This window comes from Diceros bicornis, chromosome 6 (assembly GCF_020826845.1).
Source record: "Diceros bicornis minor isolate mBicDic1 chromosome 6, mDicBic1.mat.cur, whole genome shotgun sequence".
NCBI lineage: Eukaryota > Metazoa > Chordata > Mammalia > Perissodactyla > Rhinocerotidae > Diceros > Diceros bicornis.
This window is the reverse complement of record NC_080745.1, coordinates 20,067,994-20,081,281: the sequence shown is the minus strand read 5'-3', so window position 1 is coordinate 20,081,281 and position 13,288 is coordinate 20,067,994. Positions and strand designations below refer to the sequence as shown.

The 13,288-nt window shown below is 36.5% G+C and overlaps 1 protein-coding gene across 3 annotated transcripts in view; it reads right to left on the bottom strand.

The window, feature by feature from the left end:
• Positions 1-9,986, bottom strand: part of HEATR1 (HEAT repeat containing 1) — a 48,476-nt gene extending 38,490 nt beyond the window's left edge. For 2 of the 3 annotated variants that reach the window (XM_058542962.1, XM_058542964.1), the window contains exons 1-11: positions 9,899-9,986; positions 9,433-9,606; positions 8,669-8,885; positions 6,653-6,794; positions 5,042-5,143; positions 4,169-4,309; positions 3,305-3,516; positions 3,018-3,151; positions 1,704-1,806; positions 646-756; positions 116-233 (exon numbers count right to left, since the gene is read on the bottom strand). In XM_058542962.1, coding sequence (XP_058398945.1) covers positions 116-233; positions 646-756; positions 1,704-1,806; positions 3,018-3,151; positions 3,305-3,516; positions 4,169-4,309; positions 5,042-5,143; positions 6,653-6,794; positions 8,669-8,885; positions 9,433-9,574 — 1,422 coding nt within the window. In that variant the 5' untranslated portion in view covers positions 9,575-9,606; positions 9,899-9,986. The remainder of the gene's footprint in view (positions 1-115; positions 234-645; positions 757-1,703; positions 1,807-3,017; positions 3,152-3,304; positions 3,517-4,168; positions 4,310-5,041; positions 5,144-6,652; positions 6,795-8,668; positions 8,886-9,432; positions 9,607-9,898) is intronic. The other variant, XM_058542963.1, reaches the window with a different exon arrangement.
• Between the last annotated feature and the right edge of the window lie 3,302 nt (positions 9,987-13,288).

Genomic DNA, 13,288 nt, shown 5'->3' with positions numbered 1-13,288 from the left:
TTTCTCCATGAAACTTTCCAAAGAGAGGAATGAAGTAGCCAATTTCCTTCCGGAGCTCTTTCAGTAACCACAAATATACTCCTAATTGTCATAATTCATCTGAAGAAAAACTTACCTGATACTTTCCACCACTTGTAGAAAGAGAGATAAATTGATGAAAAAGCTCTTGTTTTTTTAGATCTGTAATTTCCTTTAGGCGCTCCTCTAATACAACATCTAATGTTCTGGGATATCTGGGAAGAAATTAAAGAGTTAATTTACTATTCTTAATAAAGTTATTAACCACACACACCATACACATAGAAAAGACATAAAATTTTAAAAATTACTGAAATTGAGACTTAAAATTTTAACAAATGGTATACGTAAAACCAAATGATACTGATCAAGTTTGTTACTATGACCATTCCAACAACAAAAGTCTCTCCATAAAAAAATTATACCCTCCACAGTCCCCACACAACTCATATTTCCTCTTATATTTCAAATATATTTAAATCCTATACCTATCCCTTCCTCAAGGGAAAAAAAAAAGGACGGTCTCTTTACAATTCATTCACTATATTAAGACGTGACTTGTGAATCATCTCTTTATAAAACAAGAGGTACACATTAAAGAAGGGCACAAACACACACACAACTTACTTGCTTTCTAAAAGTCTGACAAGTGGAAGAAACTGTTCATTAAGCAAAGATACTTTATCAGGATCAATTTCTTCCTGTGAAGTGTATGAAATATACTCTTCAAAAAGAAGGCTGCAAAACAAAACAAGTATCAGCAGACATGCGAGTTATGATTTATTGAGTACCTATCATGTTCTAGGTGCTTTAGAAATATTATCTCTAACTGTCATACTTCTACAAGATAGAAATTATACTTATTTTACAAATACAAAAACTAGGGACAAGAGGTCTTATAATTTGCCTGAGGTCAAATGAGAACAGCAACAACAGCCAACACCTAGTGAGCCCTACTGTGCCACAAAAAGTAGAGCAAAGTTTTCAACCCTGGTCTAACTGGAGAGCCCAAGCTCTCAACAGTACTTCACGTGTATACTCTCATTTAATTCACAAGCCGACCCTGTGAGCAAGGGGCACGAATGACACACCAGCAGACAGGTACCTGCCCAATGTTACGTAATGGCAAAACCAGATCCAGGCAGTCTGACCTCAGAACTTAACTACTCTACTCTCCTGGAAATGATAAAGGCAGGATTCAAACCTACGTCTGACTGCAATGCCTACAGGCTTTTCACTGTATCAAGTTGCCCGTTAAGTAAGAAAAGAAAATGGGAGACTGACTATCTTTACAGAAAAGGAAGAAATAATCTTTACTTCACACCAACCCTCAATATTAAGTTTCTAATTGATATTTACTGAATATCAACTGTGATATATTGTTTCAGGCATTTTGGTCCGTTTACTCATAGGAAACTCTAAACAGCCACAAATTAGATGTAGCTATAACCCAAATTTAGCTTATGAACTTTCTACAATCATGTATAAGCACTAAAGACAAGCAAGAGAAATTACTTTTTTTCCTGTTGCCACAATTATTGGACAAAGTACTTATAATTAATAAAATGATATGGACAAAGCAAGAAATACATTATAAAGGGATACTGGAAAACTGCCAACCAAACCTGAAAAGTATATGAGCCACAAAAACACAAATTAAAAGCATGTCAAAAATAATAGCTTACCTAGCCAACAAATGGTCTAGATTGTTCTTCAGTGATATATTTCTAAGTATAGCTTCTAAGTGTCTCCTGTAGATCTGACCATCTGTCCCTTCAGTTTCTTCTCCTTAGTATACAACAAATTAAAATTGATTGGGGAAAATTTTTTTGCATGCTTACACTATTAAATTTATTCATAGCAGAAATACTTTCTATAGAAATCACTTTAAAACATATACATCGATATCCAGCTTTTTACCTATTTCAAAAGTGTATTCCACTATATATAGTCTTTTATATTTTTCAAAGCATTTTTGTATATATTACCTACCCTCATTTACCCTTTACCTGAAGTTCTCTATATTTTTAAAAACAAGTATTATCATGCCTACCTCATTAATGAAACACAACCCCCAAAAATACAGCCTTTCCCCAGGTCCCATGACAAGTGGTGAAGCTGGGACTCGAACCTAGAACTCAGTCAACTACCTCTGAAAACAAGCTAAATTTTCACCTCAATACCTCCTTACTGAACCAAGAGCTGTCACCTTCTACTCCACATTTACCATAAATGGATGAATCACATGTTGGCCGTCCCTTCAAAGACTGGGATCACATTACTCATCACCATCAGAATAGAAAAAATATACTTTCATTTATGCTAGTCATGTTTCTGAAATGCATGTTCAAACCAAGATTTGGTTAAGCAAACCTTATTTTGCAATAGATTGACATAATTTTAGAGATGTCTTTTTAGTATGTTTTTCCTAATTCAAGTAGCAAAAGGACCAAGTATTTTTGCCTTGTCTTTCTGTATTTATTGAAGAGTAAAAAACATATAATGCAAACAATCAAATCACTTTCTAATTAATCTTTTGGCTTTTTTTTTAACTTGGATTTTTATGCATGAGATTTTCTTGGTCTTACATTTTCAATGACTCAAGGAATAAAAACTCTTTTTGGCAACTGGATATTTATTGTAAATGAATCACTAAAGTTCATTGAATGTGTAAATGAGAAGGGAAAGTTTTACTTGGTAATATATTTTAATTGTCTTAAAATAATTTCATAGTCTTTTTCAGGTAGAGACTGCTTAAGAACACACATTTTTAAAAAAACAGAATTCTGAGTATATCACTCAATAAGGATCTGCCTTCAACTAACCTGCTCCCCATTCCAAATGTTTTTCACAAAAGAAAAATAGAAAAATTACACCAAAAAAATCAGATAGCAGAAACTTTAAGTACCTTAAAGATATTAACAAAGGTATGGTTCCTATTTTAAGAGAATCAAACCTTAGAAAATAAGTTTCTGGACACAAAATGTAAAACCACATACCTGTAACATGATTAATGATGGAGACAACCAGATGGGGAAGCATGTAACGCAGAAGAGGACTGATGTCATACATTTCAGAAATCCCATGAAGTATTGTAATAAGATCAGGAACATTACACAAGTGAGGAAATGGCCTTTGAAGAAGCAAGAATGCAAGATATTGACTTTACAAGTTAGACAATGAATGGCAATTTTAAAAAATAGTGTAAAATTTATCTTATGGAAAAAATTATTCAAAATAATCTCATTCATCTCTAATTATTATTTCTCAATTCAATTATACGTACTTTTTCCCAAGGCTCTCTGGCTTCTGTCTCTGCAGGAGTACTATCAAGCAACCTAATCCATCCTTGATCAAAGAGGGAATTTTGGTCAATGTTTTGATGATCTGTGAAGCCAATGAATTAACGAAGGTATCTTCCATTGTCACTTTCACAGAAATCTGACATATTATCATGTATGTTGCAGCTCTGTAATCTGGTAAAGGTGATTTCAGTCCCTAAATATTTTTTAAAATATAAGGGAAAATGATAAACTATTATTATTTCATTCTACTTAAAATGTTGCTTTACCATGACAAATTAGAAATATCATAAATTAGAGATTAATACAACCTAATGCACACTGAGAGTCAACCACTCCTGAGAAGTGAAAAATCAAGATGTTGACCCCTTTTCCCTAGTGGATGTGGAGATGAGACAGGCCTCTTGGACAAGAGAAGGGATCTCAGAAGGTCTGCCAACTCAAACATCCACTAGACCTCCTAACAGCACCTCTGTGGGGAATCTGGGAAGGTGGAAGGCAACACGGCACTGGTGAAGAAGAAACATTAGATGCAGAAATCAATGCAAAAAGAATGATAAGAGAGCCTCTGCCTTGAAGAGATTTTCTAATCCATTTTCTTTCCACGACGTCACAAGTCTGTCAAGAAAATAGATCTGGGAGATAGTGGCAGGGTCAAATATCCAACATTTTTTCTTAAGGAGCCCTTAGGACAAAGTAAGTCATATTTTTTAGCTAAAAATTAAATCTCATCAACCGCCTGAAAAAAACTATCAATTTTAAAACATTTATGTCTAAGTGAAATTTTCAAAGGCAAGAAAATTCCTCCAAGTACAAAATAATCTACTTTACACATGAGCAGGGCCAACCTTTTGGATATATGGAAATAGCTTGGCGACTATATTGTCTGATATGTCCTCAGCAGTCACTAGAGCAGACACGATGGTAGAAGCATAAAAAGTTAAGAGCACCCTCAACTGAGCTGAACTCCCAGGATACTCAGCAAAAACCTGAAACAAGAAACACAAACAAAACACATTTAAGAGTGAAAGACCAATCAGATAAAAGTATAGAAATGTTTACAGCTCTCAACTACTTCAGGCTGACATTAAAATTTTTTTTTGACATTAACGTTCTTTCCTTTCCTTTATTTAAATTTTTTTTTTGCAGGAGAAGATTTGCCCTAAGCTAACATCTGTTGCCAATCTTCCTCCTTTTTTTTCTTCTTTTTTCTCCCCCAAAGTCCCAGCACATAGTTGTGTCTAGCTGTGAGTTCTTCTGGTTCTTCTATGAGAGCCGCCCCACAGCATGGCTACTGACAGACAAGTGGTATGGTTCCATGCCCAGGCCTCTGAAGCGGAGAGCGCCCAACTTTAACCACTAAGCCATCAAGGCTGGCTCCTGACATTTTAATTTTTACCATATGCAACATTAAATAAATAACAAATTCAATGGTTCAATTAAATATGACAAGAATAACATTTCTAGATTGTCTTTTTAAACTGTTTAAATAGTCACTATAAATAGAATTTGGTATGGAATAGAATAATTTATTTTTGTAGAAAAACACCTTTGGTGACAAAAGAGTGATCAAACCATTTATGTTCCTAAATAGATCATTTAACAAAAGGAACTTCTTCAAAGTACCATCATTATTAGGGAAGGCCTTAGTAAGTTTTCTTCATTTAGAGCAAGCAACCTTCTAATGGAACTACACATTCACGAAACAATATTCCACTCACCTTTACAGATTTTGTTACCAGACTACAAATAAAATCCATGAATCCAAGATCTTTGTAGCAGTGGGTAACCAAAGTTCCTTTAGCTAAGGGCACTCCAGACTGCTGTTATAGACAGAAAGAATCAGCTATTACTAAGAACATTCATCAAGTGATCATTAGTTTTAAAGTACCTACCATAATAACAGCTTTATACTGCTGCAGTTCATTAATACAAAATATAGCCTCTCCTTATAATTGGTGGTAGAGATGAGACTACCAAATAAAATTGTGCAAACTTTAGAAATTCAAAAGAGAACGTTAGCAATGAGGGTGGAGGTACTCAGTGAAAAATGCTTACTTACATGTATTGCATTTTGATACGTATTTATCTAAATCTGGACTCTCTAGATTCTTAGTAACTCTACTGGTTAGAGTTGGTTTTCGAGCCAAGGTGATAAGGTTTTGTCACTGTTTTACAACAAGGTTAGTAATAGAAATAGACTAGGAACCTGACCAACTTATACTATTCCCCAGGCCTATCATTGTGCATGATATGTATTACATGTTCAATAAATACCAGAAAATCAAGGAATAGAGAATTTGAAGTGACCTTTAATAGATGAGTGGGATTTGGACACCTGAAACAAGCATGTCTAGAGAGCAGCAGGGTCTGTGTGCAAACGAGGGAAACAAATGATCTTGATATTAGCAGATTTGAATACTGAAATGTTTGATAAGAAGTTTTATCACAGGTTGGCCTTCTCTTATTAAACATTCTTTAGTTCAAGTGCTTTACATCCAAACTCCTAAATTTCTAATTAAAAATTCCCATTCCTCTCTTTTTAATAATTCTGATCACTGACCTCACTACTATCATCCATAAGGTTAACTCTTTCCACAGTCCCACAGTCTGTTAACCTACTTTCATCCCCATTTGCCCTCCTCCTAGCCTGAATCGCCAGGCACAACATTCAGTAAAATTCCTACTAACAACATACATCTACTTTCCTCTACATGTGGAAAACAAAGTGATAACAGCAAGTCAGTTGTTTTACTACAAAATCATGCTATCTGATCTTAGCCAGACCCTTCCTGTAAGAAAACCGACCTTTTATTCATCTGTAAATTAATTCCTAGCATCTTCTTTACAACTTCAATAATTTCCTGAAGTCCTTCAAGTTATCCTTATCCTTTTAATTTTTGTATTTTCTGCTTTTCTTCACCTCCAATTATTTTTAAGCTCTTCAGTTCCAAAATTTAAATGCCAGACAGCACGGTACAGTGAAAAGACATAAGCTTTAAAATCAGATCTGGATTCAAATCTCATCTCTATCACTTTATAGTTATGTGAACTTTGGCAAGTAACTTAATTCTGTGAGCCTGTCCTCATCTGCAAAAATGGAGTTTTCTGAGAATCCAAGATAATACAGTGTAAACTGTCTAGCTTGATGTCAGGTACTAAATAAAAGCCAGCTATTATTCATAATAGTTTCAACTGGAAATTAGGAAATAAGAGTGATGGACGTAATACTTGGGCTACCCTCAGGAGCACTAATGACTTATTTTTTCCAAATTACATCTCTTAATCAAGATTTGTAATGATAACAGATATGTGTCATTCAACAATCATACCTTAATTGGCAACAACCAGAACCATTTGTGCTTTGAATTATTAATTTTTAGAAGCTGTATAACTCGCACAAATATTCTTGTCTCGTGGTATGGTAGGACACAAGCAATGAGGCTATCTTGATTATAAAGATGGATATGGAACCTGGGGAAAAAAGCAAACAATTCAAACTGACACAAAACTTACAAGCACTTACTTCCTTATATATCCAAATTGTATTATCAATGAGCTAAAACTACTTACAATGAATATCAGTAAGAATAATCACATAACTATAAGCAACCTACAGGGTACTTAAACGTAAGCCCTCAACTTTGCATTAAAGTACTCCTCAAGAGGGTTCTGCCAATCCTTATACAGTAATATATTTTAATATTCAATATCAAAATTTGTATCCCATTCACTTCCTCCCAACTTTTTAAACTTATTATTACATTAACATAACTGTGGGATCGTTGCAGTCAAAACAACAGAAAAGCAACTGGTCAACTAGGCAGCAATACTCAGCTTCTCTCCATGCTCCCAAGTTCACCTTTCATAGATTCCTCAGCTTACCTAATTATCATAATTCTAAAACCAAAAGACTAATTAAAATAAAAATCACGTTACTTTTTTTGAATAATTAAAAAAATTATCAAATTACAACCCTATATAATTTGTCCATGAACTTCACAAAACTTTGTATTGGTCCCTCCACCTTACTAATAACATAAGACAGATTTATTAATTCTGTCAGATACATTAAATCCTTTCTAGCCTTCAAGACCTAGCCCAAATGCCTTTTACAAGATGCTTTTCCTAATTCTGCCAGCCAAGCAATCCCTCTCACGTCTGTCTAAACTCTCCTATCCTTTTATCTGTACCTTTCTTGGAAGACCATGCCACTCTGCCTTTTATTGGTTATAAATACGGCTTTAGTACTAGCCACGATGTTACCTTCCCCATGAAGCTTTCCTCAACTACTTCAGGCAGAGGTACATGCCCCAAACTTTGCATACACCTTTATTATGGCATTTATTTCAAAACAGTTACCAAAGGTAGCCTACTCATCCTTGTATCTAACTTAACGTTTGCTAAATAAATAAGTTACGTGAATAAGCACATGCAAAACCAAATGCAAAAAGTACTTCTTACATTAATGATCTATTTGGGGGAAATTAAATGCTACAAGACAGAGGGAAATATTACAGACTTGATTCTTTTTTTGTCTGATGAGTCTAACATTCTGATAATCGGAAGATCCAAGTTAAATTTATGTTTTCTCAATGACTCACTTGCTTCCTTTACTGCCATGTCTCCAATTAATGAAGTGGAAATCTTTCTACTTTTAAAACATATATATGGGAAAAAAAGCAAAACTGTGTAAGCTGTGATGTGATACTAATGTGATGTTAACAAGTGAGACAAACTGAGTAAACTTAGAGACAATTTCTAAAGTGGATAGAAGATCAGACCTTGGAAACAAACTTGTGTCTCAGCTTACTAGTTGTGTGACTCAGACAACTTAATCCCCCTACACCTCAGTTTTCTCAACTGTAAAATGGGGACAATACAAGTATGCTGTGAACACTGAAATAATGCATGCAAAGTGCTTACCATAAAGTCTGGTGTATAAACGTTCAACACACATTAGCTATTATTGTTTTTCTTAAGTTATGGTATTTCAGAGGACACTATTACCCTCTTCCCAAACCACTGTTATTATTTTGGCAAGAAAGGAGTTTAATACCCTTTGCCACAAATATGCGGTAACAATTTGTAATGGCAAAGTGACATGAACTCCTTAGAACTAATGAGGTTAGATTATTTACTCAAGATCTTCAGTAGTTCAATTTTTCACAATCAACAAAAATGAGTTTAATAGTAGAAGGGCATGCTTAGCTCACCCAACAGACACTGTGTTAATCACTTAATATACCTAGTTTTTCAGCTTTAAATTGATAAATGTTCTCAATACTTAATTTTTTAAAAGATCAGAGTTGTTAGCCCATAATTATTTCTGTAATTCCATTTGTTACCTGTGAATCAACCACTCCAGACACTTCTGTGCTGGCTTCAGCAGGAAGTAAGGGGACAAGTGAATAAGGAATAATGAAATGTTTTCATCCAGCTGCTTGTTCACTGCTTTGGTCTGAACGCTGCGCTCCAAGGTTTTTGCTAGCTGGCTGAACAATGGTGCTTCAAATTGCTCAAAGGAAGGATCGATTCCAAGCAGCTCTTCCAGGCCAGTGCATCCTAGGAAAAGGCCAGTTTACTTAACAATTCTTTGTAAGCAAACTCATCTCACCCCTCTTTTATGGTTTTACTTACCCCTAAAAATCTCTGAACTCTTTTAGCACATATAATCTCTAATACAGTCCCAAACATAGATTTCTGGCTTTCAACATAGAGAACAAATCACATCTCATCAACTAGGAGAACAGAAAGTACTTCCTGGCAGGGGGACATTCCTTTTTTTTTTTTTTTAAACATTCCCCCCAATAACTAGGCCAGTCCTCTGGGAAAACACCTCCTCCACCCCAGCCACTGACTCCAGTCCCTTAGGCTGTTCCTCCTCTCCATACATTAGTTGACCTCCCTAAGCTTGTTTCTTCATCTGTGAAATTCAGATACCACTACTTATGTACATTTAAGCATCCAGCACGTAGTTGTTATTTTTTACCTTAACAATGTAAGTCAACAAGTTAGACACTGCTAAGGAAGAGGGCGGGCCAGCAGAGAAAACAAGAAAATACAGCAACAAACGCTTCACAGAGCTTTTCTAAGTTACAGGGTAGCTCACCAATAGCAAAGGCAGTGTCCCTGTCGATGGTGGCCGCTTCCTTGGGGTCAAACAACAAAGATGCAACTTCATCTTTAGATAAGAGACTGGGATCACTTTGAGGGAGGGCGAGTCGTTGAAGCTGCTGGGCTAAGGACGTCATCTCTCACGCCAGCGGATTTCTAAAAACACAAGCTAACAAACATAACCACTGTAAGAAGTCTCTACAAAACTATAAGGTGCCTTAACTGCAAGCAGCAAATGCCTCCCGTACAAGCAAGTCTCCTCTGCACTCAGCGCCGTCGCGGACACACAACCGGCTGTCCGCAGACTCGCGGACTCCGGAGAGGCAAACGCTGCAGCAACAGCGTTAAGAACGAATTACAGCCCCCGGGCCGCGCCAAGGCTTTCTCCAGCTCCGACTCGAAAACCCGCGGACACCTTACCCTCCCTTGGGATACCTCCCGGATCTACAGGTCCTACTCACCGGGAGCTCGACTTCGGGCAGGACTACCAAGCCAAGAACTCTTCACAGCAGCTCCCACATGGTACCAGAGTCCTGCTCTCGCCCGGAAACCTAGAACACGCCTCAGGGGAACTTCCGGCTTCAGGCACTACGGCAAGAGAAGAGGGACAAGCTTGCCGGAAATGCGGCAAGGTGACTCCGCCTCCCTGCAGCGAAGCCCCGCCGCTCCGGCCTCCGGGCTCAGGCGGTGGGTTCCGGCTACCTGGCGAGAGTCCCGCCGTCTGCGCTCTGGCGTGTGTCTGCAGGTTTCAGTCTCTGGGTGGGCCTCTGGTGAGCTTTAAGGATCTGTAGCCGGAATCATTCATGCAACATTTACCTAGCCAGCCTTTACTATGTGCCAGCAGCGTCGCGTAGTGGATAAAACTATGAGCTGTGAAGTCTTGTTGCCGCGTTTAATCCCAGCACTAGCGCCCCTGGGCCGTGAGCTCCACCGAAATTATTTCGTCTCGGAGAGTTTGTCACGTCCTCTATAAAGTGAGAACAGGCTGCGAATTTCATGCGATGAGCTACTGATCGCATTGCGAGCCGATCTGTAAGCGCTGGAGACCACCGCCCTGGAACTTGGGGGCGATCTTGTCACTCCGCTGTGTGTTCCTGGAGGACACGTACTGTATTTTTTTTCTTTTAAAACGAACCCTGTCGAGATATAATTTACAAACCACATCACCCACTTCATTTTAACAGTTCGATGAGTTTTAACAAATGAATATATAGGTGTCACTATCTCCCCAGTCAAGATATGGAAAGTTTCTGTCCCTCCCAAAAGTTTCCTCTTGACCCTTTGCGGTGATGCCCACCCCCACTCACGGCCCCAGGCAACCATTGGTCTTCCTGGCGACAGTATAGGTTAGTGCTGCCGAAGAGAGTCCCATATGGATGTACCACAATCTGTTCCCACAGCAGTGTGATATGTGCTACAAATGGTGTGAACTGGCCTCTGCAAGATGCTGCACGGGAAGTGGGAGTGACGCTGGGTATCCTGTCTTGTCCGTATGTATTCATTTCTCTCAAGAGATAGAGCTCTTCAGTGCCAGGGTGTCAGTCTTTCAGTAACCCTCTTTCCTGGAGAATGTTGGAAACACAGTTACCAATGTGGGGGCTCTCTTCTTCTGTACTCCGTGCAGATTTTCTCACTTTTGTTAAAACAATCTTTTGTTGTTTTGCTTTAACAGCATTTAAAACAACCAAAAAAATCTCTGCAGTTGTACATTATTAGTTGTACAGTATTATCTGTACAGATAATAATCTCCTTTTTCATGTGGGTGTTAATTGCTTGCAGAGAATAACATGATTTTTTAAATTCGGGTGGGGTGGTATCTATTTCATCCTTACAAACATCTCTCAAAGGACTTTTTTTGTCCTTCTAATGTGTCACAGGAATTTTACCTTTACAAAAGCAATCAGCTTTGGGAGAAATTAAAGTAGTAGTAAGATATGAAAGTAGTGAGAAATGAAAATCAGGCCTGTTTTATCCACAAGACGTGTTTCCTTTTTCGCTTAAAAAAAATCTTCAATGTGTTTTTAAATCAAAGTGAAAATAAAAAGAAAAGTGCTATAGGTATTTGGTTCGCTCTTTCTATGTCAGTTTCAATGGTATATTGTGCCATACTGAATTTTACTTTGGAAGTAAACTAGGAAAGGAAGAAGAAAACAAGTCAGAGATTCATAAATATAATTAAAAAAAAACAAAAAACTTTGGTTTAAAAAAATATACCATGATCTTGAATTATATCTTTTTCTGCATTTTAAAAGAATCTTTTGGGTATATTTGTTTTATGTTTGTATCTATTTGTATACATATTTGTATATATTTTTTCTGATTATTGCATCAAGGACCAAAGCAAACTTACTCTCAGTTATTATTTGAATTTAAAATATCAGTTATAGATCACATGTAGTTCTGCAATTCTGCTATGTAATAATCCTTTTCATGGCTTTTGCTATTTGACATGCATTAAATCCGTAATTTTAGCTGTAACTGATACATATTTCTTAAAGCAAGGATAAACATTATTTTCAGAGATGGTATTTTAACCCTATATTCATTTATCTTATGGGGGATGTTACGTGTAGAATGAAAAATTCTACTCCTCATTTCAATCACTGTTCATGGCAAGGACTCTACCCAAAAAAAGCAAATTTGTAAGAGTTATTTGAATGAATTAATTGTTTTTTCAAGGATATTCTCCCTCCTTCCCCACCCCCCACTCCTTTTAATCCAAAGTACAGGTACTTTGATTCATTCTGTGTGTACTTTACACCAGGCTAGGCATATGGTGGTGAACAAGGCAGCTGAGATCTCTGCTTTGTGGAACTTAACATTCCACCAGGAAGAGACAGGCAATAGGTAAACAAATAGATAAACCAGAAAACCATCAGGTAATGTGATAAGTGCTCTGATGACAATAAAACAAAGTCCTATGATAGGGATGACACAGGAGAGGAATTGTTGGTTTGAGTGATTGGAGAAGGACTCTCTGAGGAGGGAACATTTAACCTGAGACCTGAATGAGAAGTCTTGAAAAACTGGAGATCATCCCAGGTAAGGTTGATCTTAGCATTTATTCTACTCCAATCACAACAGAGCTTCTTTCTGCCCATCAGGTATACAAAGCTTGTATTTTCTTCGTAGCACTTATCACTATGTGAAATGATCTGATTTGTTTATCTGTTTATTTCTTGTATCCCCTCACTGGAATACTGTTTTCATGTAGGATGACATGAAGCCCACCCCTAAGATTTGTGGAGCCTGGACAAGAGTACAAATGGAGACTCACCTACTGTCAGTCTAAATATTTAAGTTATAACTCAGCTTAACCCACTGTTAGCCAGGATATGTTTATAACCTCCAACTTTGACAAGTAAACATTTATAATGACAAAATAAAAATGTTTTTATATAGCTGAAAGACAACAAAATGTAAGAGATGACAGCACTTTATTATTATTGTATCTGTCTAGGTACAACGTTGATTGATGATTTTGGATGAGTGATAGACATACAAAGCTAACACATTTCCTGTATATTTAGCCCATAAAATTTTGCCTTCATTTCAGCAAAATCATCAATTATGTTCTTTAGTCCAGATTTTCATGAATGGTGTTCTATTGACAAAAATGATCAAAAAGATTTTAAAATTAATTTAATTATATTCAAAGTGTATTTTATGAATATATTTTCATAAATTAAGTACAAATTCAATGTATTTATTTTTCACTTGTTTTCAAAAGAGATATCTTCTCAGAAGACAAAATACAGATTATGTATATTTGTCATTATAATTAATGATAAACATTTTAATAAACTTAAAGCTAATTTTTTATGAATATTACCTTATTAAATATTTTCATA